We start from the raw sequence: 26,680 nt of genomic DNA on the forward strand, positions 1-26,680 counted from the left end.
GATAATAGGTGCGTAATAAAGATTAATTCTCCTTCCCAAGCCCTGGAGGCCCCTGAATGCACTGGGTGTTTTATCCCTTCATGGAATGACAGGTGACAATGAGAAAAGAAAGTAGTGCGGATTGTGGCTGAGCTCCCAGGCATTGTTTAAAAACAAAGAACATTCCTTGTGCCCTCAGAAGATCTACATCCGATTAATACTAGTTCCCCTCAACGGTGTCTTCCTGAAGAGCCTACTGTAGACTAACATTGAAAGAAATGAAATTAAAAGCAAAACATGAAATCAACTCAGAGTCATTTAGAGTCCCCTCAAAACAGTTTAACAAAGCAAACATTCTTGGGTGTTTCCTCTAAATTTGGAATTAAGTCTAAATTCTTCCCTGAAGGATCTAGAGAAAATAGATTGCTACAGCTTCACTGGTGGGCAGTAGTTTTATTACTGTCTTTTAGTTTTATTTTTTTAAATGGGTCCCTGTTCTCATTGCATTAGGTTGGTTTCTACCCTCTCTTTTGAAGTAGGCCTGTAACGGTCTATGACCTTAAAAGAGGAGCTACCAGTGCATTTACAGATAGTGTTCTGGGGTACGTCAGCACTCTCTAGCTTACGGGTTAATTATTATTGGGAAGAAATGCTTTAGGGGCCCTTAGCGTGTATAATAAAATGTTATTATTCACCAATCATAGGCTGTTGCAAATAAACTACAGAAAACCCCTGAACACAACTTTTTGTCCTCTTCCCCAAGCTCTGTGCCAGTTTGCCTTAAAGACCAGCAGAGAATCGATTACAAACCTTAGCTGTGAGTGACCTATTAGGCCTGGATTGTGAAATTTTGTTCATTTAGAAAGTTGATCATTTTTATGATGTGGATCTCCTTTGTTGCTTCCAAATGGCAGTATAAAAGAACACTTCCTTCCTCTTTATATGTCCCATTCCTAAACAAAACCACCCTAGGAATCCCCTGGTGAAATTATTAATTCCTGGATGGTGTCCTGGGTAAAAAGGCAGTCAGTATTACTTTATTCCTTCCTATATATTTCTGATGAAACTACAAGCTCCTCCCCTTCACCTCCAATTCTTGATTGTCGTTATCTACAAAATAGAGTGCACAATGGCATAGACGCTGGGGACTCTCAGGATTGGCTGTCAGGGCCAATTTGTGCTGGGATCAAGATGAGCCTCACCTTCTGGAAAGAAGCTGGCGTCTGTTCTGTTTCCAGGCCTTCCCTGGCTGCATAAACCTAAGAGGGGGGTGCGTAATAGATAGCTGCAACAGTTCCCTTCCATCCCTACAGCCAAGCTCTGTTTCGCTCAAGTTGTTTCCTGAAAGTGTGGAATATGGGCAGCTGTTTTCCTAGTGAGGAACACTTTCTCTTATTCCATGGGCTTGCCTGGACTATGTGATTCAAACTAACACCTTCCCGGTTCCCCAGTGAGTCACTCCAGGGCTGCACTCCTGTCACAAAGGGGCAAAGAGCGAATCCTTTAAGATCCCCTCCTGGCTTTGGTAACACTTTGAACTGCTCAGCTTCATTGGATTCTATCTCCCTTTGAATTTGGGATATAGGGTGTGACAGCTTGAAGCTATTAGGGTGGAACATAGGATCCAAAATAAAGGATCAAGATAAAGACATTAAGGGCTTGAGTAAATTATTCTAGGAGTCAGATCCAAAAAAGTAATTATTGATTTATGGGTGGTGACGCTGGAATAAAATCCCTAACAGTACAGGGATGGACGTGAAGATCTGCTCTGAGACTTAGACAGTGAGATAGTTAGAACAGTGATACCAACTTCCATTTGTCTCTGTAGTCAACATTCTGGTTTCTTGTTCGCCCATGGGTTTTCAAAGGATTATAATGAATAGTATCTACATTCAAAAACGCCTTTTCATGTTCTAATGATGAGCACGTGCCATGAGTGTCTGTGTATGAAAGAGGTTGGAAGGAAGGGGTGTTTATAGTTATCAAAATAATGACTCACATGAAAAGGTTAAGTATGTTTTATTTTATGATCTGAACAGTAGCATTTCCAAACTGGCTGCTTCCCAGGAGCAACTGGAGAATCTCAACAAATAGCTAAGGTAGCAGTGAATTAGCTGTGGGTTTCTCAACATGAAGGGAAATGTTTAACAGTGAAGAACAAAATGAAACAAAATAAGCAAATTAAGGGGAACTGATGTCCCATTGGGCCTAAATGTTGAAACTTAAGGTACGTAACCCACCAGTTTGGTTAACTGCCCTTTTCATGAGCAGCAGGCTGGTTCTTGCTGGCCTGTTGGAGAAGCAGTGTGGCACAGGGTGAGTGGATTTTGGTTTACATCCCAGCTCTGCTTTTCATTATCAGTGGACCTTGGGTATGTGGATGACACTTGATGTACCTCAGCTTCCCCTTCTCTCATGGGGGAATCAAAAGTACCTCCTGGAAAGGTTTGCTGTGGAGTCATAAGGAAAATGCTTAGAATGCTGGGCACATAGTAGTTGAGCTTGGTGATCTCCTTCGTTGGCCTATCAGGCCCCAAACCAAAAGCATTCTTGCTCTCTGTCCTTAACACACAGGAAGAGCTAAGGCATGGGAGAAGTGTTTTTCGATAAACACAGGACCTGGATTCAGCCTTTGACTATTTGCATGGCCACAGAGAACTTAGGTAACCTCTCTGACCTTTCTTATTTCCTTGTTTGTAAAATAGGGTTAATAACTTGCCTCCCAGAGCTCCTTTGGGGCTTATGAGATAACCAGGTAAAGAAACTGGCACAGGTAGTCATGGGCAAGCAGCCAAAGCTGGTTCCTATTCTCCCGTCACCTTTGTGGGTAGGCAGAGCCTCTGGGTGTGAATGGAGCAGGGGAACCGCATGGGTTAACCAACCTGAAGGCTTCATCCTCTCAACTCTCAGTCCTTAACCACTTTGTGTACTTAACTGTTATCTTTAACCTCTTCCATCCTTGCCTCCTCTCCAGACTACTGACCTTACATTCTTCCAAGTATCAACTCTGGCCCTTATCACAAATCCCCAGGAAGCATTTTATAATCCTGAGAATTTACAAGACCGTAAGGCCCTAGACCCATTTTAACAAAGAAAAGCCCTTGTCCTCTCTTATAACTTCTTTTCCCATCTTTGTAAGCTCACTCCCTTAAAAGAGCCAAATTCTGTTAATTTGTAATTGATGAAAAGGGAATAGAATAAAGAAAAGAAATAGAAGAAACAAAACACTCACAACTTCAGATTTGGCTTAATTATATATTTGCCAGGTATTTTATTTTTTTCTAAAAACAATAGAAAAAAATCAACTTTAAAAAGGAGAATGTACTTAAATAAAAAAAAAATTATGGTTTATAGTATGTTTGAAATCTTGTATAATTGCTATAAACGCTTTATTATTTACATTTAATGGCCATATTTACACAGGAAAATTGAGTAAACTTCAGGATTTTTAAAAACAATTCTTAAATACAAATCTGTTAAAGGAAAAAAAAAAGGATGACAAGCATAAAAAAAGTTCTTTTATGTCTAAAGTCCCATTTGAGGCAGTTTACATTGTGGCTAAACCTTTCAATCCCAAGACCCAGCCAAGGTTGTGAGGTTTGCACTTAACCATGCATTTGAAAGAAGTTCATTCGCAGTGAATTGCTGCAGTTTGCAGTGAATTGCTGCAGTTTCTGTCAGAAGGAACTCTTTTCCTTACTTTCCCTTAGCAACAAGTGAGAATTCAAGAGAAATTCCAGTTCCTCCCTCCAATAGGTCACCTTAGGCACAAGAGTTCCTTAGCTGTTCAAGTTTGTGTTTCAACTGCTCTCGCCGCTTCCGCAACAAGTCCTTTTCTGAAATGAGCTTTTGCTCTTCTGCTTGGATGGACAGGATGTATGCTGTGGCTTTTTTAAGGATAACTACCTTGGGGGCCTTTTCATTGTTTTCCAACTCCGGGATCTGGTCACGCAGGGCAAAAAAGCTCCGTTTCAGCTCATTTCTCCTCTGGCGTTCCAAGACGTTGTGTGTCCGCCTCTTGTCATTCTCCTCTGTGTCTGAGGACCTGGGGCTGGTACATTTGCGGTTGTTGCTGATCTGTTTCAAGACTCTACCACTGTCCAACTTAGCCCTCTTGGCGGCAGGATAGTCCTTCCTAGTGGAGGGGGGTGCTGCATAATTGTGCTGATGGGTGGACACGTGGCATCTTTTAAGGACCAGTGGACTGTGGGGAGGTTTGCTGTGGCCTCCGGAAGCAGATGACCCTGATTCTGACCTTTTGGCAGGGGGCTGCCTCTTTTCTACAGAAACAACATCAATTTCTTCCTCATCCTCTTGTTCTTCCTCTTTAAGAAAGGAAATAGAAATCACCTGGTTAGCAACATTTCCTTAAAGCAATCAACGACCAGATTAAATTAATACTATGCAAATATAAGGCATTATGTGAGAGAGGGCCCTGGCACAAAGTTATTCCCAGAGAACAAATTAGCCAATCCTTCCTGGTCTTATCCCCCATGAAGGCAGAGTCTCAGAAAGTGAGAATGTCAGCTGGGTTTATGGCAGGGGCCAAGAAAATTACAATTTACCAGGATACAACACTGATGCCAATTCTTACCTAAGACTTAATAAGGCTTTGGACACACCCAACTTGAAGCACATTCCGGAGCACCTCCCTCCCATTTTTAAGTGACTGTACCAAGAACCTTTCAGGTGTTGCAAATGATAACTGCAAATCTCTTGGTATGACTTTTGCAATTCCCTATTTTACTGGAAGTGCAAAAAAGGGAAAAACAAAACTTAAAGCTTTGCCAAAAGTCCTAGGGGATGGGCAAAGGAAAAAAGGAGCCCAATTTCGGCAAAGATTTGCTTTGTAGTGTTCAAAATAGGCTGAAAAGATCCCAATTCCTCAGCCCATCCACTCAAGGCACTTTGGCTAGCTCAGAGCACACAGGCTGGAGGCTGCCCTGCATCTGTCCACAGCTGATCCCTAGTTCATTAAATTCTAACAACTTGTCAGAAGTTAAAGGAAGAGACGCAATTCATTCATTCTCAAAGAGATCAGTCCTCTTATTCTAATTCACACACCATCCCCCTAACACAGGGCAATTAAAATGCTTAAGAAAGGTAAGAGGGAATGAATTGAGTTGCCAGATAAGCCATAAGATTTAAAAACCCAGGTGAAATTCCTAAGGGGCGGGAAGGAAAGGAAGGGGCTCGCCGCTGGGGCGGTCTTAGGCAGAGGGATGGGAGGGAATCCTAAAGCCCAGTGTTCAAGGAGAATGAGTTCCCAGATCCTTCCTGATCTGTCTGTCATTTCTCTTTACAAATAAAAGAGAAAAAGGCAGGGCCAATTAAAGTGGCCAGTTGAATAAACCGCCAATAAGCATTGGGAAGCTAGCCGCCCCCTCTTGACAGGCCAGGACTGGGCCCAGCTTACCAGAGTCGCTGCTGGTGGTGGGTGGTGTCTCCTCGTGGAGCGCCAGGGGCTCGGGGCTGGCCCGCGGGGAGGACTCGGCGGAGGAGAGCAGAGAGTCCGAGGACGGAGAGAAGGCGGCGGAGTCGGGGGAAGCGCAGGGCTTGGGCGAGCTGCTGTCGTTGAGGGGGTAGGGGAAGACCACGGAGGGGTCGATGCACTCGGAGGCGGCGGTGCTTAGGTCCTGCAGGTAGAGGCTGGAGGTGGAGCAGCCGCCAGGCCCGCGGGGGAGGCTCGGGCTGCCGCTGTCTTTGCGCGCAGCCTGGTAGGAGGCCAGCTTCTCGGAGACGAGCTTGGCGGCGGCCGAGAAGCCGCTCCACATACAGTCCTGGATGATGATGTTTTTGATGAAGGTCTCGTCGTCCGGGTCGCAGATGAAGCTCTGGTTCACCATGTCGCCTCCCAGCAGCTCGGTCACCATTTCCAACTGGTCGGCCGTGGAAAAGCTGCCGCCGCCGCCGTCGTCGTCTCCCCTAGGGGAGAAGGACGCCACCGCGACGTAGGAGGGCGAGCAGAGCCCCGAGCGGCGGCTCGGAGACAGGGGCGGGGTGGGCAGCAGCTCGAATTTCTTCCAGATATCCTCGCTGGGCGCCGGTGGCTGCAGCTCGCTCTGCTGCTGGTGCTGGTAGAAGTTCTCCTCCTCGTCGCAGTAGAAATACGGCTGCACCGAGTCGTAGTCGAGGTCATAGTTCCTGTTGGTGAAGCTGACGTTGAGGGGCATCGCGGCGGCCTGCTGGAGGGGGCACACACACAAAGAGGCGCAGTCTTGAGTTAATAAGGGGGTCCTGGTTGGCGCCTAACGCCGCGCAGCGCGCGCCGCAATCCCTAGCCACTCCCCTTCCAGCGCAATCCTCGAAGGGGCTAGTGGAGGGGGCAGAAAAAAAAAAAAAAGAAGGGCACCCCTTGGCCGCTGTGGGCGACCTCCACTATCTCGGACACACACTTTGTGAACCAGCCGCCAAGCGTCAGCGGACCTTCCGAGGCCCGCGAGTCGGCCCCGCATACGCGGAGCAATCGAAATCGGCTTTGGTCTCTGTACAAGGCCGGGAAGGCGGCAGTGGCGAATATAATCTGCTAAACGCGAAGGCGCAAAGTTTTGCGCCACCTGAAGGAGAAGGCGAGAGACGCCTCGGCGGGAGCGGCTGCGCGCACGGCCCCCTCCCGCGCTGGGGTCCCTCCGCGCCGCGCCCGTTCCCACTCGCGCCCTCGCCGCGCTCCTTCCTCCGTCGGCGCCACGGCCCCTCCCAGCCTCCTCCATCCCCACCCCCAGCGCGCCCCCCTTCCTTCCTCGGCCGGCTTTTCTTCTCTCGCTGCTGTGGCGAGCTGGGCCGCAGGGCCTTAGCACTTTCCCCCCATAAATAAAAAGTGGGTGTTAAATAATAACAGGGGCACCTCTCTTTAACACCCAATACGGCGCCGCAACTGCGCCAGAGACCCTGCTGCGATTCCGCGCCCCTAGCCGGGTGTCTTCCCCTCCCCGCCGCGGGTAGCAGCTGTTCTGGAAGAGCCCCGAGCCTCGCTCCCTGCGTCCCTCAGCGTCTCAGGGGCGCGAGGATACCCGCGGGGGCACCGGCGGCTGCGGGGAGCCCAGGCTGGGTGCGGAGATTTGCCCTCGTTTTCTCCAAGTCAGTGACTCCATTTGGACACATCCTTGCCCACCCAGCCTCCGTTTCCCTCTGCCTGCGCCTCCCCAACACTGACTCCCAACACATCTGTAAAACGAGATCCTTAATTTTATTATTCTTTAAAAAAGCCAAATGCCAACTTCTTAAAAGGAGCAGGGGGTGCGGGGGTTGGGGGACTGGAAATGCCCCAGGGAACGGCGGACGGGACCCGCCGCAGTGTCTGTCCGGCTGTCAGAAGGCAGTAAGGCGAAATTTAAATGCCCTTCCTGAGACGGGCAAAAGTCAGAGGCTGCGGAGCTCTCTCGTTCACACACGCAATTTCTAATCCGTATTCCAAAGAGCTGAGGATGCAAAGGGCTTTCTGCCCACTGCCAAGTATAGTATCCCCCCTTACCCCTCCCCCCAGAAAGGCAGAAATCCATTAATGTAATAAAGCAAGAATGCCCAACCGGCGGGGGCCAGCGTCAATAACGTAAGCAAAAAATCTCTGAAGATTAGCTCCAAAAACGCTCCCCGTTTTTTCACTGCTTTTCCCCTTTTCCATCTTGACAAGCCGCTCATACCCCATCTAGTTCTGATTCGTCCCCACCCTATCCCGACCTACCACAACTACTCTGACAAAGTGTCAATAGTGCAGGAATGGGAGAAAAGATACCCTCATTCGGGCATTCAGCTCCTCGCGGCATTAGAGCGGCAGAGAAAAAAATTACAAGACAAAAAGATCCGGGTGCTTACCTAGTTTTCCACTACCCGAAGGAAATCCAGCGACCAAAAAGCGGCGAGGAACGCCTTTCAGGGGAGCGGGTCTAGGCAGCGGCAGGGAGAAGCGTCTCCCCAAAGAGGCAGAAGAGCTCCTCTGCGTACGGAGAGTCGCGTTCTCGCTCGGGTGTTGTAAGTTCCAGGGGAAAGTGCCCGCCCACTGCAATGGGCAAAGTTTGGTGGATGCAGCGGCGGCTGCGGACCGCTGGCAGGGGTCGGCGGGAAGGGAGGAGGCAGCTGGGCCGGAGGCGAGGCCCCCCTTTCACTCCGGACCTCCCTTCCCCGGGCGCCCGGAGGACGGCTCCGCTCGCTCGGCTCCGTCGGCTCGCTCTGCTCTTCCACCCTCGCGGCCCACCCGCTCGCTCCCTCTGCCTCTCGCTGGAATTACTACAGTGAGTTAGATAAAGCCCAGAAAACCGGCTTTTATAGTGCTACGTACGATCCCTCCCTCTGTTCTCTTTTTCCCGCCAAGCCTCTGAATAGCCCTGCCCTTCCCGAGGCTGGAGGCGAGCCAGGAGGCGGCCGGGCTGCGGCGGCCGCGGCGACAGCTGCAGCCGCAAGAAGCGCAGCTCGGGGGTCCTCGGCCGCGCAGACCCTCGCATATAAAGGTCCGGGGGGCGGGGACTCGCGAGAGAGTATCTTTTTTTCTTTCTCCCCCGCCCTCGGCTTTGGGAACCCGGGAGGGGCAATCCACTGAGGGAGGGACGGGGGAGGAGACTCGGCCGGTTCAGCCTGGCACTCCCGAGCGCGGAGCTGTCGGATGTAAACACTGAGAGCGCAGCATGAATTAACCGCGCGCGCCTACCATTTTCTTTTGCTCCCGCTCAAACCTCCCTTTCTCTGCTGCTCCTCTGGCGCAACACTGTTGGACAAACCGCATGCTTGTTCTTCGTGCTTAAATCATTGCAGGCGGAACAGCTGAGCCTTCAACGAGGATACACAGTGTACCCAAGGCCAAGCCACGCACGTCCGGGCGGACGAGCGCCTCCCCAAGGCTGGGGAAAGACAGCCTTTAGAAAATAAGTCCCGGGAGGAAAGGCTGGGTATTTATGGACGCGCGCCCTGAGTGCGTGTGGGGTGTTAGTGTAGATGGGGATAAATGATGCCTGCAATTATTAAAATAACTCAGCAACGCATTGCCACGTATACTTGCCGAGCACATTATGAATAAACACTCATTGCACTTGTTGGGGGGTGTTATGCATTATGTGTGCACGGCTATCTCGACTGAGCACCTTCCACCCATAATGATCCCCCAATTTGCTGCCAAGGCGGCAGACCACCCCCCTTCGCCCCTCCCGCGCAGACCTACACCCGGGCTCGGTGGGGGCCGGCTCTTCCCTTAGGACGCATTAATTCCTGAGATCCTTCGTGCTCCAGCGCCGGAATAAGGGAGGAGCGCGCATGTGGGCGCGCGCCGCGGAAGACCCTCCCCCGCCCGCTCTCTGAGGGTCTGCACCCCCTCCTACCCCCGCGCCTCTCATTCGGAGTTCCTAATTCCGCAGCCAGGTTTCAGTCAAATCCTCTTTCGCGTCCTGTGGCGCCGGTTTGCACTAGGCTGGTGCTCCCAGGGTTGGGGGAAATCAAAGGCGCTAGACGAGAGAATACTGGGGAGGAGGGCGCGAGCCGCGGGACCGGACTTCCCAAGAGCCTGGAGGAGGCGAGCTTGTGGACCCTGCTTGAGTAGTCTGCAGAGACCCTGGCGGAGAAAACCGTTAACTCTTTACTCTTCGGACATACCGGACGTTTACTTCCTTTACAGGTCTTTATTTCATCTGTATTATTGGAATCATGATCATGCACACACACACAAAATGGATCGATTCTGACCAAAGGAGAGGAGCCAAGTATTACTTACGTACCATTTTTGGGCGAGTCTTTAGCCAACTAAAAAGTGGCCGAATTTCAGGCATTAATTTCCTAGTTCATTGACGCTAAAATTTGTTAATACCGTAGTGAAAGTGTATTATGTGTAATCCGCGTACTTCTTTATACATTTCATGTACACGTCAACCCAGAATATTGCCCAACACATGATTTTTTCGCTCCCTAAGTGGATGTATGCTTAATATACATAACGCATATTTCCTCCGGATTTGCTATTTTGCATAAAACTAGGGGCAATAAAACAAAGGTAATCTTTCCCTCCCTGGTCCTCACCACAGAGCATTTTAAGCAACTTTTCCAACCCCTCCCCCCATTCCAAAATAGAAACAAATTCGGGAGGGGGAAGGGCTCGTGTAGAGCTTGCTTGTGTTCAGGATAAATTATTACCCGATGAGTTTGCAGCTCAGCGTTCAATTGTTAAACGAGAAGTAACTTCCTTCAAATCCGGCGAACAGCTCAGTTCAGCTTTAAGGATTGCAAATGACTCCAGCCTCTAGGCTTTTGCTGCATACGCGGAGAGCGACCAATCCACAGTCACAGTTTCGCTGCAAAGCCCGTCTTTCCCCCGCCCCCTCCCCGGGCTGCACCCGCGCTGGGTTTGCGAAAGTAAAGTAAGCGTGCCCTCTACTGGCAGCCGAGATGCCCGAGCGCTGGGCCAATTGAGGAAGGGGCTCGGGTGGGGGCTGGGGTGTCCCGAACGCAGGGTTTCCTGTGAGGCTGAAGACTAGGCGGCTGCTTAGAGTTTCCAAACCCTTCTTCATGATTCCTTCAAGCCTACTGCAGAGGAGAGGAAGGAAGAGGAATTACTGCGGGGAAAAGCGGTGCCAAGACGGCTCTTTACCCGCATATGCAGTGGTGAAAATGAACCGATCACTACTTACTGACGATGAACATCACCCTGATGCCATTGATGGGAAACGTGAAAAAAATTGACAAGTACGCACACGAAAAAAATTTCAGCAGCAACAGCTTTAGCTCACCCGTCTCAGAAACCCATCATCTTCTAATCACCAAGTTTTAAAGCAAGGCACTGTATTTCCTGGGTAAGGCTAGGCACAGTGGGAGGCGAAAGGTGTTTCGTTTTATTAACAATTAAATTGGGCTGGTGAACGATAGTCAGAGGTTTTGATAGTGATGGGGGGCGGGTGCCACTTGAGATTCCGAGGGGAAAAAATATTTAACGGAGCATTATAATAAACAGTTTTCATACCAAAACAACTGAGCAATAAAGGTCGAAGTAAATGTGAGAGAAATTTACATAGCATACTTACTAGGTGTGAGTATATCAAGTAGGATTCTGTGAGAGAAGGGTGCCTGACAGAGCCTGATCACCTAGATAAACCCTCAGGAAATTTGGCAACTTGCACATCCTTCCTGGAAGAGGCCTCTTAGGTGGTTTCCCAGGAATCTGGCACTTTTGGAACTCTCTGCTGGAGGTGCTCCACAGGGTCAAAACACAAAAACAAAAACAGGAAAACACAAAACGAACCAATTGATCAAAAATAAGGATAATAGTAGGTCTAGCTTGACTTCAAAGAGCAGTTTTTGGAAGTTACTAAAGATGGCATAGGCCCTATCTTAATGTCTGACTACCAAATTATGCCAGCCTGGTGTCAGGCTGCTTGTGCATTCAGAACGCAACCTCATTTTCCCCCAGGCTGGTGACACCACCTGGGGTGTTACTTTCAAGTAGGGCTTGGAGTCTGTTTGTGCCTCCAAACTAAGGTAGGGTCCATCTCATTTTACAGCCCAGGAAACAGAAAGTCAGATCTCACCGAGCTTATGGGACTTAACCATCTTTTTTTTTTTTTAGCAACTTTTAAGAACCATTTGACCTAGAAGAGACATTTGCTTGGCTAAGAAACAGTTGAAGAGATTAAAAGTAATAGTATCATTGGATGACCAAAGTCATGCATATTTCCTGGAAAAGAGAAATTGTAAAATAGAAACATAAAAGAATAAGAAAATGGGAAGAGTTTCTAATCCTGATCACCCAGAGAGAGTTGCGGGAGTTTATCTTTTAAGGAAACTTTTAATGAGACGACCTTGGTCTTTTGACCTCCTTTTGGAAGTCAGTGGAAGGTGTCTATTGACCAAACATTCCTGGCTTGCTGGTCTAGGAACACTGGAAGGCTGGGTCTCTCCTGTTTTTGGAGCTGCTCCTTTTCTAAGGAAGGTCTTCTGTTACCACCCAATTATCACCCACAGGGTTGCGACGCCAGCTAAACAGTCCAGCAGGATTGCCTCACAGAAGGAACACCTTGTCACTGCAGGGAACATTCTTTCCCCCAGGATGGTACCGTGAAGAATCACTAATTCTGACAACTGCATGGTCTCCCAATGAGAGTCAGCCCGCTTTCACACTTACGAAAGAAGAAAGAGTGCAGGAAATATGTGCAATTGGGCCAGACTTTCCCCTTTCTTTCCAGAGACACCAAAGGAAAACTTCAGAAAATGTGATTTGTATAATACCAGTGCCCACCCCTGAAAAAGCTTCCTACAAAGTTGGTCTTCAACAGATAAAAGCAGTGACTAATAAGGAAAGAAACTGGACCCCGGTGACCAACAAGCTAGCTCCAACTTCAGGGGAAGATGGACAGCCCCTCAGGATGGTCAAACTGCTCTTTCAAAACCCCTTCAAGCCATGTGAGGCCGGTCAGGGAGGGAGGTGAATGAGAATGATAAATACGTATCCCCAGCAGAAAGATCGGTTTGAAAGAAGGGCCATGAGATTAACACCCAAGCTAGCCAGAGAATGATAAAGGAAGGGAAGGTCTCACAAGCATTTTAAGGCCAACCATGTGTCTCAATGAGAGGCAATAGGAAAGTTCTTCAGCAGGCAAGAAAATACGATTCTGCGTCATTGATTCATACGAATTATAATAAAAAAAGCAGTAAAGAAAAATTTTTGTGTATTTAAAAAACATTGCATGCTTTAAAAATGTTATCTTCCTTCCCAGTTCTATACTGTATAAATTAAAGTAACTGAGAAGGAAAAAATTTTAACATAAAACTCCAGAGCTTACATTTCCTGTGTTGCACTGAGTACATTCGCTTACTTTCTTACCCACTGACCTCAGACCCTGGCAGAGGGTCCTAGGCTGGACCCAGTAAACCCTTGTATTGTCTCCAGTTTGGCATTCTCCATTCCTTGTCCTTTGCTATAATCCTGCCTCACTTTGTAATTGCTCAGAGTAGACAAATGGTTCCTTTGTTTAGCTCTTCAAAGGTTTGGTTTATTGTTCCGTAAGTGCCAAACCCAGCCAACCTCAGAAGTTTCCACACTTTCACTCACTCGGTCTGTCTTTGCTATGGTCCTTTTGGGCAACATCTGGCCCCTAACTGGGTTGGAGGTGGAGGTGATTGTGAGGGAGACTCGCTGGGGGAAACTTGCTTTTTAATCTCCCACCTTCATTTGGACGCCAGTGAGAACAGGAACATGCAGACGTCCCAAACCAAGGCTTCTGACTTGCTGAGAGGAGCTTACCCTTGGTTGTTCTTGTTTTCAGATTCTCTGTTCCCTCCGTAACTCCTTTTAAGTGGACTTCGTCATAGTAGGAGGTTTCGTGAGGGTACCTCATGACCTCCAATCACCAGAGCCAATGACCTTTTCCCCCATTTTCCTTCTCAGCTTCGCTGCTGTCAGGGAAATTGATGGCTTTTGGAAATGATTGCTCTTTTGTTTTGCATCAGTCAATGGTTTCCAAGTGGAGGCCATTGTGCCCACAGAGGACATATGGCAATGTCTGGAGATGGTTTGAATGGTTGCAAAGGGGCGGAGCTTACTTCTGGCATCTAGTGGGTAGAGGCCAGGGTGCTGCTGACCGCCGCACAGTGCCCGGGACAGCCCAGACAGGCAGTTCTCAGGCCTGGTATGTTGGGCTGAGAATCCCTGGCGTAACCCAACATTCTCCGGATGTCAGTCCCAAACACTCAGCTTTGTCTTCCGTTTCCTTTGTTGGCACCCCTGCGCCCTTTGCCCACTGCAAGTAGCTGCTAGAATCTTCTAGCTGGAGATTCCTAGTCTCCCACTCCATTGAGCCTTGAGCACTGATTAATTTTCCTTTTCACTTAAAATCCTTCAGTGACTTCCAATGGCTGAAATAAGGCTGTACCTGGGCTGGGCATTCCAGGCCTCATGCTTCTGGTTTCCATCTTACTTGATGCTATTCTCACAACCTGTACCTGAGAGAAACAGGTCTATGTGCAGTCACTCTGAGCGACATGCAGTTCCCACCTCAGCACTTCCCCCTCTTACTTGCCTTTCTGTCCTAGCTCGTGACCCTGTTACAGAATCAGGGAAGTCTGGAGTTGGAAGCAGTCTGGGAGAGCATCGATTTAAGCTGTTCTGAAACATGAGTATTTATTCTCAGAGCGGGCTCAAGGGGATGCCTGGCTGAAACTAACTGTGGCCTTTTCTATCAATCAGAGAAGGGGCCCTCTTTTCTCCTTCTCCAGGAGACTATAAATGTCACAGGGTCGGAATCAGATCTGGCCCATAGTAAATGTTTAGTTAATCCTTTTAGAGAGAATGAATGCATGTTCACATTCCACTGGGTAAGAAATTAAGTCAATGGGTAGACGTTTTGAATTCCTTTCTGGCTATGTAAGAGACCAGCATATGAGCAGAGGCTGGAGAATCAGCTTGCCTGGGGGCCTATTCTGTTACAACCACTTGTGAAATCTGGCAAGTCACATGACCTCTCTGAACCTCACTTTTCTCATCTGTAAAATGGGACTACTATAACTGTTGCACCTATCTTATAGAAGATGTGGCAAGAATGAAAGGAGTTAATGCATTTAATACAGCTCCTCGACCCTAGCCACACTTAGTAAATGTTAGTGATGATTAGTATGGGTACTTGATTTGGCAGAAAATTATGTATTAAGCTATATTAAGTTTAGTATATCAGTATTTCTTGGTGCTCCACAGAGAGTTCCATGACATCCATGTCCCCTATCATTTCATCAAGCGTGAAAAAACGTGGACTAGTACAAGCTTGTCATTGGACAAGTGAAAGAGCAAGGTCTGGTTTCACAAAGAGACTACCTAATGTTTGGTGCCTAATTCCTAACCCAGCCCTCTCCTGCCTCTATCTACAACAGGACTGGCTTGCTATTCCAAGTGTGTACCACTTTATAGACCTCTTCATCCGGAAAATGCAGAATTCCGGGAGCTCTGGAAGGCAGAATTATGCATTGTTCCTATTTAATACAAATCAAGGCATTATGTTAGAACTTCCCTCCTTTAACTGAATTCATATGCTGTCCAGTGGCTTACCACCAGAGTGTGGGCCTGGAAGATCCATAGCACAAAGGAGTACCTTGGTTTCTAGCTGGACAAGCTTCTGCTGGGATCTGTGTCTGTTTTCTTGCTCCAGTGAGCTGTCCTAGACATTAGAAAAATTCTCCTCCAAAGTACAGACTACCACCCAGCTATCACCCAGATTTAGAAACTCTGACTTCCAGCCCATATTTACCCCTTTCATATTTTAGATCAAGGGTTGTAAACTGAGATGCTTACAGGGGCCCATCAGGGAATGTAAATGAGGATCATAATAGGGAGTGGTGGGGATTGTGACAAACTGTGGAGAACATTTGCCTGTGTGAAGCTGGCAGCTGCTACTCAGCACATGTTGGTCATTACCCTTCAATACGGGTCCATTGGTGGCACCACTTCTAATTTTCCAGGGAAGGTAGAGATTCAGATTTTAAAATGTTGGCAACTAATTTAAAAAATTTCTATGTAGAAACAAAACCGCCTGTGGGATAAATTCAGCCTTCAGCTGCCAATCTGAGGTCTCTGCTTTTAGGTCTTAGTAATTCAGCTAATGTATGTTCTTCCAGCAGTTTTTTCTCATAACTTTTCCCTTCCCTTGAGAGTCTGAACCACTGCATCATTTTTGTGATAGGAAATCTAATGGTTCACTGCTTCTGTGGGTTTTCATGTCTGACTCCTTGACCAGAAGGTCTGAGATCAGAATACATTGTGTCTTATTCACATTTGCATCTGCCAAGAAAGCATCCAAGTTTCACAACTCCAGGGCTGCCATTCACAGATGACACAGGCTCTGGGGCCTAGCACAGTGCCTGGTGCATTATGGGCCCTTGGCAAATAGAACTTCTAAAAGGAATTCATGCCCAGCCCAGCCCAGTTTTAATCAAAAGAGAGACAGAGAAGCTTTGAGAATTCCTCCTTGCTTCAGTTCCACTGATGGGCAGGTCTTATTCATGTGTCCTTGATGACAGGCAAGGACCTGAGAAGGCTGGGGTGAGGTGGATGAGGACAGGAGTCTGCCCAGAGAAGCAGGATGGGATTCACTGACCAAAAAAACCCACTAGAATAAACATCAAACCCAAGTTCACAGCAGCTTACAACAGCACCCTCTGCAGGTCCTTTTCTCACCATCTTAAAATCCCACCCAGAGGAAAATCCCATCAGAATCAAAAAGAGGAAGGGAGATATGGAAATATGGCCATAGGAACCAGGCCAGGGAGAAGCTCAGAGTGTCATACTTTTCACATGACAAGTGATGACCCTTTACCGAAACATGAAACCACTTTAATTGGTACTGATCAAGGTTTTCACAAAAATAGACTAGTGTAGAAAATATCAAAGCCATCAAAGAATATTATTAAGTATGGTTTTATAAAGCCTCTAATTCTCTCTGTCTCTCTATGTATGAGCTCGGTCATTACGTGAAATACATCTAATTGTGAGTTAAAAATGTCGGGAAGTCACTGCATTATCTCATTAGATCTTCACAGTATCCTAGGAGGTGTAGATTAAGATTCTATTTTATAAATGGGGAAAATTGAGGTGTTGAGGGCACTTGCTTAAACTCACAGAGTAAGTGGTAGAGATGGGATCCAGCACCCAAATCCTTTTGACTCCACAGGCTCGACTGAATCTGCTCTACCACAAGCTTCAGTCAACCCTGGTGCCAGGTGCTTGCTATTTCTCTGCTGCCGTAGCTGCTGACCAGGCAAGTTTGCTCTAGAAAATGCTGGAGGAGTCAAATAGAAGTCTTTACCTCTCCTTGCTATGTGCTTCCTGGTGCAAAATGCCAAGAGGTCAAAGACAACATGGATGTCACGACAATGGACACATACAAATGGATGAATCCTTGACCTCCAAAGAGCCTGGTGAGACACACATCCTGTCTCTTTGCTGGAACATTTTACAAGGCAGGATGGCAACATTTGTGCTTGGGAAGAAGACTTGATATTGGTAAGGGGAGGAGGGCAGAGGGTAAGGCAGTGGTGGTGCGTACGGCAAGCACACAGACCAGCAATCCTCCAAACCTTGACAGGTCTGTGAATCCCTGCAAGCTCAGGTTCAAATTCTGGTCCTGACTTTGGGTGTGGAGCCTTAGAGAAACTACTTCACTGAAATGAACCTCGATTTCTCAGTTTCTGTAGAGAATGATAACAACCACAACTGTCCTTTGAGTTGTCCTGAAGATTCAGTGAGAATGCACACCCTCAAAATTGATGGCTGTTTTACTGTCTTTGGGATTAACAATATTCTTTAACTCAGACCTTTGGCTTTTCATTGCTGAAGATTGGAATGTTAAGGTTTACCTGCCGGGCCCTACGCAAGGATTCTGTGAGCGAATGCATGGTAGGTTCTAAGCTGCAAGCCTTCCTTGGTGTCTTGGTGGGTGTCTATATGCAGTAAGGTCTTATTACTGGGGGTGAAGCAGAGGCAGGTAACTGATTATCACTTTCTGCCTGTGCAACCGGGCCATCACTGCATCCAGCTTCCAGTCTGCAAAATGAAGCCGACTTCTCCCTGTGCCCCTCAGTCCAAACATATTGGGAACATCAGTGCCTTGGAAACCCTTGCCTGCTGCCCATGGGCCATCTTGAAATTCTCTTTCTGGCTACATCTCTGCAGGGAGTGGTGTGGGGGAGGGAGTAGACGTTGGAAACTGGCCAGGGGACTTCACAGGCCCAACAAAGAATTTTTTTAAAGGATTGATTGGGTAATAGGCAGAGGGGAATTCCACGCATAAATAATAATTTATGCAAGGAATGATGCCATCTGCTTCCCTGTTGAAGCATTAGTGCATAATTGCAGGCTCAATTCCCTTCCCATTCCTTGCCCTTTACCTCTCAACTCCTTAAATAATTATATTGACACCTCCTGAGCTGACTGGGTGGGAGGAGAGGCTTGGGGTGCCCAGCGTGGATGTTGGCTGCACAGTTTGTCATAAAACTGAAATAATTAATTTTAATGCATTAGAGGATTAAACACTAAATAAGAACATATTGAAGTTCTGGCCAGCATATCTGAATGTTGTGCTGGAAATTAAAAACTGGCTTCACTGGAGATATACAATTGTAAATTACATTTGGTCTTCGAACAAAGATTCTGTTATAGGGTTCTCTAATTAGATTAGGAATCAAAACCTGTGTGCTCCAAATCCCTCTCCACAACACCCTACCCTTACTTTGGCATCTCTGAGAATGTTTTGGGACTCTTTATTTATGTATGAATTCTTCTGTCTCTGTAACTTGGATAAATTCTGGTGGAGTGTCTTTGTAGCTTGAATAAATTCTGGCTGAAAGATGAGGGGTAAACCTGGGTGTAGGGAGGAGGATGAGAAAGAGGCTTGGGGATCCCTTTGGGAATTGTGCTGATGTCCTTAGAGCAGGAACAACAAACTGGCCTGGTTATATATTGGCTCAGGTAGAGGTTTGATGTTCGTAGTGTCCGTACCATTTTAAAATAGGTGCACACTTAAAAGTTGATAAGATTTCACATAAAAATCTGAATTTTCACCTTTCCTTGAAAAACCAGTTTTGGTAATCCTGGGCAGGCATCCCCATGTGGGTGGGGACCTGGAAGCAGTCAACTGCCTCAGAAGGGCCTCCCACTTCTCAGGCAGCCTCGGTCTCTGTGACACCCTTTCACTTGACCCACTCACCTTATTTATGGCCCTTCTGGCTTCTGCTTGGTTCTCATTGGCCTTTGCATTTCTGACCCCTGATTTAGAAAATGTCCAGGTACTTAGGAAATATTTATTGTATAATACATATATATATAAATGGCTTTATAGTATATTAATAGTATATTAACTTTATTGAGATGAAATTCACATACCATACTATTTAAGTCCATGGTTCAGTGGTTTTTAGTATATTCCCGGGGTTATACAACCATCACCACAATAATTTTAAAACATTTTCATCACTGTCAGAAGAAACCCTGTGCCTATTAGCAGTTACTTTGCATTTACTCTTCACCCCCCAACCCCAGGTAACCATCACTCTACTTTCTGTCTCTATGGATTTACATATTTTGGCTATTTCATATCAATAGAATCACACACTACGTGGTCCTTTGTGGCAGGCACTTTCACTAAGTACTTTTTTCAGGTTCATTCATGTTGTAACATGTGTCTTCACTTTTTTAAAATTGTTGAATAATAGTCCATGGTATGGATATATCATGTTGTACTCATCTCTTCATTCGTTGATGGACATTTGGGTTGTTTCCACTTTTTACTATTATGAGTAATGCTACGAACATTCATGTACAAATTTCTGCGTGGATGTATGTACCCATATAACAATGATAAATATTACAAATGACAAATCTAATGTATATGTGTCTATATATATATATATATATTATACATTTGTAATTATGTTATAGATGTACATTTGTATTCTGGCATTTTTTCATTTAACACTGTATTAACAAAAGTCACCAGCATAATTGGAAGCATAATTTAAATGGTCACGAAATGTTCTATTAAGTGATTCTGAAATAGCTCCTTTAACTATCTCCTTTTAAACAACTGTTTAAATTGTTTTACTGCTTTGCTCTGGTAAATAACAGTTATATGAACATCTTGGGACATAAAGATTTTTTCTCTATTTGGGATTATTTCCTTAGAGTAGAGTCTCTGAAGTGAAACTATTGAGTGAGAGTCACTTGTAAGGCCCTCTATATACTGCTAAGGCTCCAGTGGAAAAAAGATGTTGCAGTGATTAAGACTGCCTCACATATATATGACAGTGTCAGCACTGGTTCATTATCATTCTATAAAAAGCTTTTGCCTTTCTTTGATTAACAATGGGGACAAATCTAATACTTACACAAATAATGGATGCACGTCCTAATTGCTATGCCCATTAAAAAATATAGATGCTACATTATTGGTGCCTTTTCCTGAAGGAGCCAAAGAAAACTGAATGAGAGCATTTGTTGGTGAGGATAAGAGAATGAAGTGGCCTGAACAGCCTCAATACAACTGCTGATAATGGATTTGCAGATAAGGCAGAAGGGCATATGGTTGGACTATGCCTCTGTAGCTCGTTTTTTCTGCCTTATCAGAACAGAGGCCTGAGCTCCCCTAAATGACAGCTACACCTGGCAGTGCAATAAAAAGATCTACACTCTGCAGGTGGACGGTGAGAGCTGCAGGAGACAGCTCCTGGAGTGCATGACAGAATTTGAGACGCAGAATGTTGTGACTTGAGGAGCCTTCGCGAACACGGGGAGATTAAGGGTTTCTTAATTATTTTATTTCAATTTACCAGTGGAATATTTTATATCTGTGTGAAATCTCAACATGGAACCCAGGGTGGGGAGTGGAAGGGGGAAGCAGGAGGGCGTTTACTTCAGTCTCCCATTCATGAAGGGCCTTGAGATGTTGGCCGTTCTCTCCAGATGGGGTCACAAATGCAACCCCAGAGACACGCTGAGCTGACGGGGACTTCCCGCCTCCCGCTCTCCTCCAGGCACTCACAGGTATCAGTCACTTAGTCCTCACAGCAGCCCAATCAGAGGGATGCCATTCTTATTTCCATTCTTGCGGAAAAGGCAATGACAGCATGAGGAGATGAAATAATTTGCCTAGGATCAAAGAGTAAATGGTGAAGCAGGGATTCAAACCCAGGCAGTCTGAAGGGGGCAGAGTTTCAAAGTGGTGATCACAAACCAGGATTACATGCACCACTGGAAAAGGGGGTCCAGTGTGGTAGATCTCCTGACTTTTCTTTCTAAAAAAGTCAGATTTTTATAGACTCGTAGACAATGAGAAGAGACTGGTGATTAACATGGGGGAGGGGTTGGGGTGAGGGAATGAAATAGGTGAAGGGGATAAAGAGACACAAGATCTCAAATATAAATTAGTCATGGGCATGGAAGTATAGCACAGAGAATATAATTAATAATACTGTAGTATCTATGTTGATGGAAGCTACACTACTTGGGGTGAGCATTTAATAATGTATATAACTGTCAAATCACTATGTTGTGTACTTGTAACCACTATAATATTGTGTATCAACTATGCTTCAAATAAAAAAAGTTAATTTTTTTTCATTGAAAATGGGATTAGCCAACTGGGGCTTCCTGGAAGATATCAGTTAAATGAAGCGGTTGAAGTAGACAGAAGACGAATATCAGGGAAGGTCATTAGACCCTCACTTAGCCATTTGAAGAAATAAATAAATGAAGAAATAGAGGGGACGTTCCTCCTAACAGTCCATTCACTGGTTTATTCTCACATTCCTAATTCATGAAGTGGGCTGCGTGGTGGTTGGAGGACAGAGGCCCTCAGGTTCAAATCCTACTGCCCCTGCTCTATAAATCTGGACCCCTCAAACTCTCTGAACTTTTGTCCTCTCATCTTTAAAATGGGGGTAGTAATGGTGCCTCCTCATAGAGTTCTTGGGAGTACGCACATAAGGTGCATCTATTGTCTGGCACACTATACGTGTTCCATAAAGGTTAGCGGTTACTATTTAGTCATTCTTTCTTTCAACAAATGTTTGCTTAGTATCACCTGTACCCCACTGGGTTACTAGAAATGTCTAGGATGACCCAGGAAAGGGGTGAGATAAAAATCTTAGGTTAAAGGTTTTTGCTACAAAAGCCACTTGCCATGAAATGTGTCGATGGGTAAGAATTTTTGAGAGCTAGGACCGTGTAACTTACCTAAGCATAGCAATAGACTGGGAAACGGACACAAGGTTTCCTGGGAAAATGGATTTGGAAGCACCCAGAAGTAAGGCCAGCCTGATGTGGACAGTGAATTGTATTCCTTTCCGCTGCCTAGTATGAACAAGACAAAATGAAACAAAAAAATTAGTGTTCCTCTGCTACTTAGGATCAAACAGGGATCTCTGCCACAGAAAACAATGTTTTGGCCTTGTCTCTGGTGAATTCTCCAAAGCTGGGTTGAATGAGCTGGAAAAAGTTGGGGCCATAAAACAAGGTGCTTGCTTTAGCAGATCACTTTTTAGAAATAAATTATCTGAATATTACATCAGAGCTCAAACAAAAGTTCTGTGTTTCTGAAGTGACATTTTGAATCACTTTTTCTGTGATAAAAAAAAAAGGACAAGAGTTGGAAAGAGGCTAGGGAACCAATAAAAATCATTTAAAACTCCATATAAGGCATTCTACTAGGTAATAGTTTTAAAAAGTTGAGATTTAGAACTGAAATCATCTTATAAACTGCTACCATTCATGCAGCATATGCTATAAACCAAATTCTACATCAGGAGCTTGATGTACCAGTATTTCATTTCATTAAAATTTTTTGTATTTAAAAAAATTTTTTAAAAAGGCTTTGCCTTTTTTTAGAGCAGTTTTAGATTCACAGCATAATTGAGAGGAAGGTACTTAGATTTCTGGTATAGCCCCTACCCCCACATACATGCAGCCTCCCCTATTATCAACAACACTCACTAGAGTGGTGCAGTTTCTCCCAAAGATGAACATTGACACAGTATAATAACTCAAAGTTTGTCATTTACTTTAGGGATCACTCTTGGCATTGAAGCTCTTATGGGTTTGGGCAAATTTATAATGACATATACTCATCTTTATGGTATCATCCAGAATATTTTATTGCCTGAAAATTCTCTGTATTCCACCTATTCATCTTCCTCCTGACCCCTGCCCTGCAACCACTGATATTTTCACAGTCTTGGTGATTTTGCTCTGTTCAGAATGTCATATAGTTGAAATCCTACAATGTGTAGATATTTCAGATTGGCTTCCTTCATTAAGTGGCATGCATTTAAGGTTCCTCCATGTCTTTCCATGGCTTCATAGTTCATTTCTTTTTTGCACTGAATCATATTCCATTGTCTGGATAGGCCACAGTTAATTTAATCATTCACCTACTGAAGGACATCTTGGTTGCTTCCAAGCTTTGGCAATTATGCATAAAGCTGCTATAAACATCCGTGTGTTGGTTTTCGAGTGGGCATAAGCTTTCAGCTTCTCTGGTAAATACCAAGGAGCACCATTACCATTATTTCACTTAAATCCTTTGAGCAGCTCTGTGGTGTGATCATCCTTATTCCCATTTTAGAGCTGAGAAAACTGAGGTTTAGAGAAATGATTTATCTAGAGACACAGTTAAGAGTCAGAGTCAGACTAGACAAGGCAGGATCCTTGTTGTCCATAAGACACACTGGGAGTCAGAAAGTGGTCCTACATCCAGCTCCACTCAGACCTTCTGGATGTCCTTGATCTGCAAACTCAGCCTCCTTTCTGTCAAATAACAATATATGTTCTTTTACTTCCCAGTTTCTTTGTCAGATGCAATCCTGGGCAGAAAACCGCTTTGGATTTTTCATGTTTCTGGTGGGCACATGGACAAGGCATTTTGTCTCTCTGGGCTTCACTTTTTACATCTGTGCTAACCAAGGACTGGGGCCCTGCCAGGTCTGAGAGTGCCCGACTTGGCACCTTCCCTGTTCTCCGGGCTCTTCCACGGTGAACCGGGGGCCCTGACTACTGCGAGGAGGATGGAAACTGTGAATGCTTCCTTTTGAGCTGTGGTGTTGAATAATGTTGGTAATTTCAAAGCCTTATTATCTTACTCCCTAATGTTTTACTTCTAAAAAACTGGTTCTCAGGGGAGGGAGAGTTGGAATAACAATGATGGAAATAGTTCCACTGGGGAAGGTGAAGGGTATTTGGAGTTTTTAATTGAGAACCTTAGTGACCAAATGCTGCTCAGCGTTTGTCTCTTGGCACCCCCAGTCCCCATCAAGGACTCTACAGTGTTTGGAATTGAGCCTGTTATTAAATGGGGGCTGGGGTGGTTGGTGCAGGATAGTGGGGTCGTGGTGGTGGCAATGCACTGCAGTTGCCAGCTTGAGCTTGGGGTCCAACAGCCTGGTCCTGATCCCTCTCCTCTCACTCCACAGCCATGTGACCCCAAGCTCTCTGTGCTTGGTTTCCCATAAAGCAAGAATAGCTGGGCAGAGGGAAGGGGAGCCAGGCACTGTCTTACATACATTCCACCCTTACAATAACACTCTAACATTGTTACTTTTCTTCCCATTTTATAAAGGTAGACATTGAGGCATAGAGAGGTAAAATTTGGCAAAGATGACAGAGCTGGTAAGTGGAGGAGCCAGGGGATTCAAACCTACATCTGTTAGGTTAGTGTTCTGCATATACCAGGAGCCCTAATGAGAATTCTTGATGCTCAGCCTCCCCACCACAAGCATCTACCTGACAGTGGATACAAACAAATGGCAGGAAACTGTCTCATTAACTGCTCTTGACCATTCACAACTGCTGTAAGTTTCAAGGAGAATGGGATTAAATGACACTGTATAAATGGCTGATTACAGAAATGACAGAAATTCATGCCCCCTTGCAATATACCTTTGCAGCTCCGCCATCAACAAGTGATATCTGTTTTTCTCGCATGGATCTGGGCTGGCCTGCGACCTGCTTTGACCATTACATTAAGGTGGAGTTGATGGTGTGCCAGTTCCAGGTCTAGGTCCAAGGAGCTTTGTGAATTTCTGTTTGCTCTTTTTTTAGAAACCTGCCTAGCTGCCATGAAGACAAACTCAGGCCAGAATGCTGGAGAATGAGAGAGCAGGGGGAGTGGAGCCAAGTCACCCCTGCTCAAAGCCAGCCGAGACTTAGAGGCAGAACCACCTCACTGAGCCACAGCTGACTACGGCTGCACGAGGGAGCCCTGCCAAGACTAGAAGAACCACCTAGCTGAGCCCAGCCTAAACCACCAGCCCCACACAATGGTGAGCTAAAAGAATGGGTATTATTTGGAAGCATTCCTCTTTTTCCCTATTTGTAATAATTTATAATTACCCAAGAATTGAAAAGACAATATGTCTGTCACCCAGTTTCCATTTCTTCTAATGTTATCGTATTATTGTTGTACAAGTTTCCTTATCAAAGGTAAGAAACCAATATTAATATATTACTATGAATGAACTTGTAGGTATTATTTGGATTAATGCCCCTTTTCTATTCCAGGATATAATCCAAGAAGCCACACAATGTGTTTCCTTACCTCTAATTTATGAGCATTTCTCTGTCTTCCTTGTTTTCAAGACTTTGACAGTTTTGAGGAGTATTTGCTAGGTATTTTGTACAAAGCCATTCAATACAGATTTGTCTGATGTTTTTCATAATTAGACTGGAGTTATGAGTTTTGGGAAAAAATACTGCAGTATAAAGTGTCCTTACAATATCATATGAGAGAATACATGAGTTCTACTTGCTACCACTTGGTGATGTTAACTTTGATACTTGGTTAGAGCAGTGTTTGTTAGTTTTCTTCATTGTAAACTACTCTTTTCTAAGGCACTACATTTTGGGTTGATTTGTTATGCAGCAGTAGATAGCTGTTATATACTACTCCATAATCCCATTTATGCCTCTCTAAATGTGGCTTTTCCAATCTATTTCCTGGACTGTTTTTGAACTTTTATCTCTTGGCCAACAATCCATTGTGATATTGCTTCCACATCAATAGTGCTGAAGAAAAGTTCTGTTTCATTTTTGAAACTTAAAAAATCTTCCTATGTTCTGGTCAAATGCTGCTACCTTCATGAACTCCCTGGCTCACTCTATAAATCGTTATAATAGTCATTCACTTATTCATTCATTTTACTGGGTTCTCTCTACTTGCCAGACTCTCCTCTAGGTCTTGGGCTACAGCCATGAATCAAACAAAATCTCTGCTCACAGGAAACTTGCCAGGAGGGAGATACACAGTAAACCAAGTAATCAAATAATTCAAAGAGAAGTCTATAACTTTTGTCTTCTCTGATATCCATGTTCACACATTGGAGGTGTTATTGTATAATTTTCCCATGCATCTCAGCTAACCAATCAGTCAAAACTAATTTAATAAATATTTATTGTGCATATGCCATGAACCAGAAATTGTGGGAGATGTCTACAATGGAATCTCTCTCATTGCTCTTGGAGTCACAGAAAGCAGACATCTCATCCATTTCATTCTATTGTTAAACTATGAAATGGGTCAATCTAGGGCAGAGCTAGGACTCCAATCCAGGTCCATGAACTTCTAGTTTGGGGCTCTTTCTACTGTGTCCCACTGCTGTCTTGGCTAGCGAAAAGGAATGGCTGGCAGGTCTCAAAGGCAAGAGGAAATCTACCATCTCAGGGTTGGGGACAGGAGGTTGAAATGACATATAGCCAGAAACTGATCTTCTTCCACAATTTGAGACCAACTGGTTTCCTCAGAAGTGAGACTTCTCTGGAATTAAAGCAGCATTCACCAAACTTTCCCATTTAACCAAAACCCAGGCATCCTATCTATTTGTTTGTTGTCTGTTTCTCCTGGTAGAATATAAACTTCACCATAGCAGAGACTTGTCTGTCCTCTTTACTGCTATATTAAGCAACTAGAGCAGAGCCTGACATTTAGTAGATATTTAATAAATATCTATGGAACAACTGGGTGCATACTAATTCAGGAAGGACCATGAGATCAATGACTTTTTTTCCACAATAAAACTTGATTCTGTCCTGTTGTTCAAAATCCTCTCTTTCCATGTCTCCCCAGGCCCTATAAAATAAGCTCAAATACTTCAGCATATTTTATGGGCTAGAGCTTTTTCAGGTGTAAACAATAGAAACTAGTATCTAATGACCTAAGAAAATGAACCAATACATAACACATCTGAAAAAAACCCCAGATGTATTGCT

The 26,680-nt window shown here is 45.2% G+C and overlaps 1 protein-coding gene across 2 annotated transcripts; it reads right to left on the bottom strand.

The window, feature by feature from the left end:
* Nucleotides 1-1,982: 1,982 nt before the first annotated feature.
* Nucleotides 1,983-8,376, bottom strand: MYC (MYC proto-oncogene, bHLH transcription factor). 2 transcript variants are annotated; one of them, XM_036890529.2, is made up of 3 exons: nucleotides 7,792-8,376; nucleotides 5,396-6,161; nucleotides 1,983-4,304 (listed from the first exon to the last, which is right to left on the bottom strand). In XM_036890529.2, exons 2-3 carry the CDS (start codon nucleotides 6,150-6,152, stop codon nucleotides 3,742-3,744), a joined length of 1,320 nt encoding a protein of 439 aa, XP_036746424.1. In that variant the 5' UTR covers nucleotides 6,153-6,161; nucleotides 7,792-8,376; the 3' UTR covers nucleotides 1,983-3,741. The 2 variants fall into 2 exon arrangements, with proteins under 2 accessions (XP_036746424.1, XP_036746423.1); XM_036890528.2 differs by having other exon boundaries at nucleotides 5,396-6,164; nucleotides 7,792-8,374.
* Nucleotides 8,377-26,680: the final 18,304 nt, after the last annotated feature.

This window comes from Manis pentadactyla, chromosome 3 (genome assembly GCF_030020395.1).
Source record: "Manis pentadactyla isolate mManPen7 chromosome 3, mManPen7.hap1, whole genome shotgun sequence".
In the NCBI taxonomy this organism is placed as follows: domain Eukaryota; kingdom Metazoa; phylum Chordata; class Mammalia; order Pholidota; family Manidae; genus Manis; species Manis pentadactyla.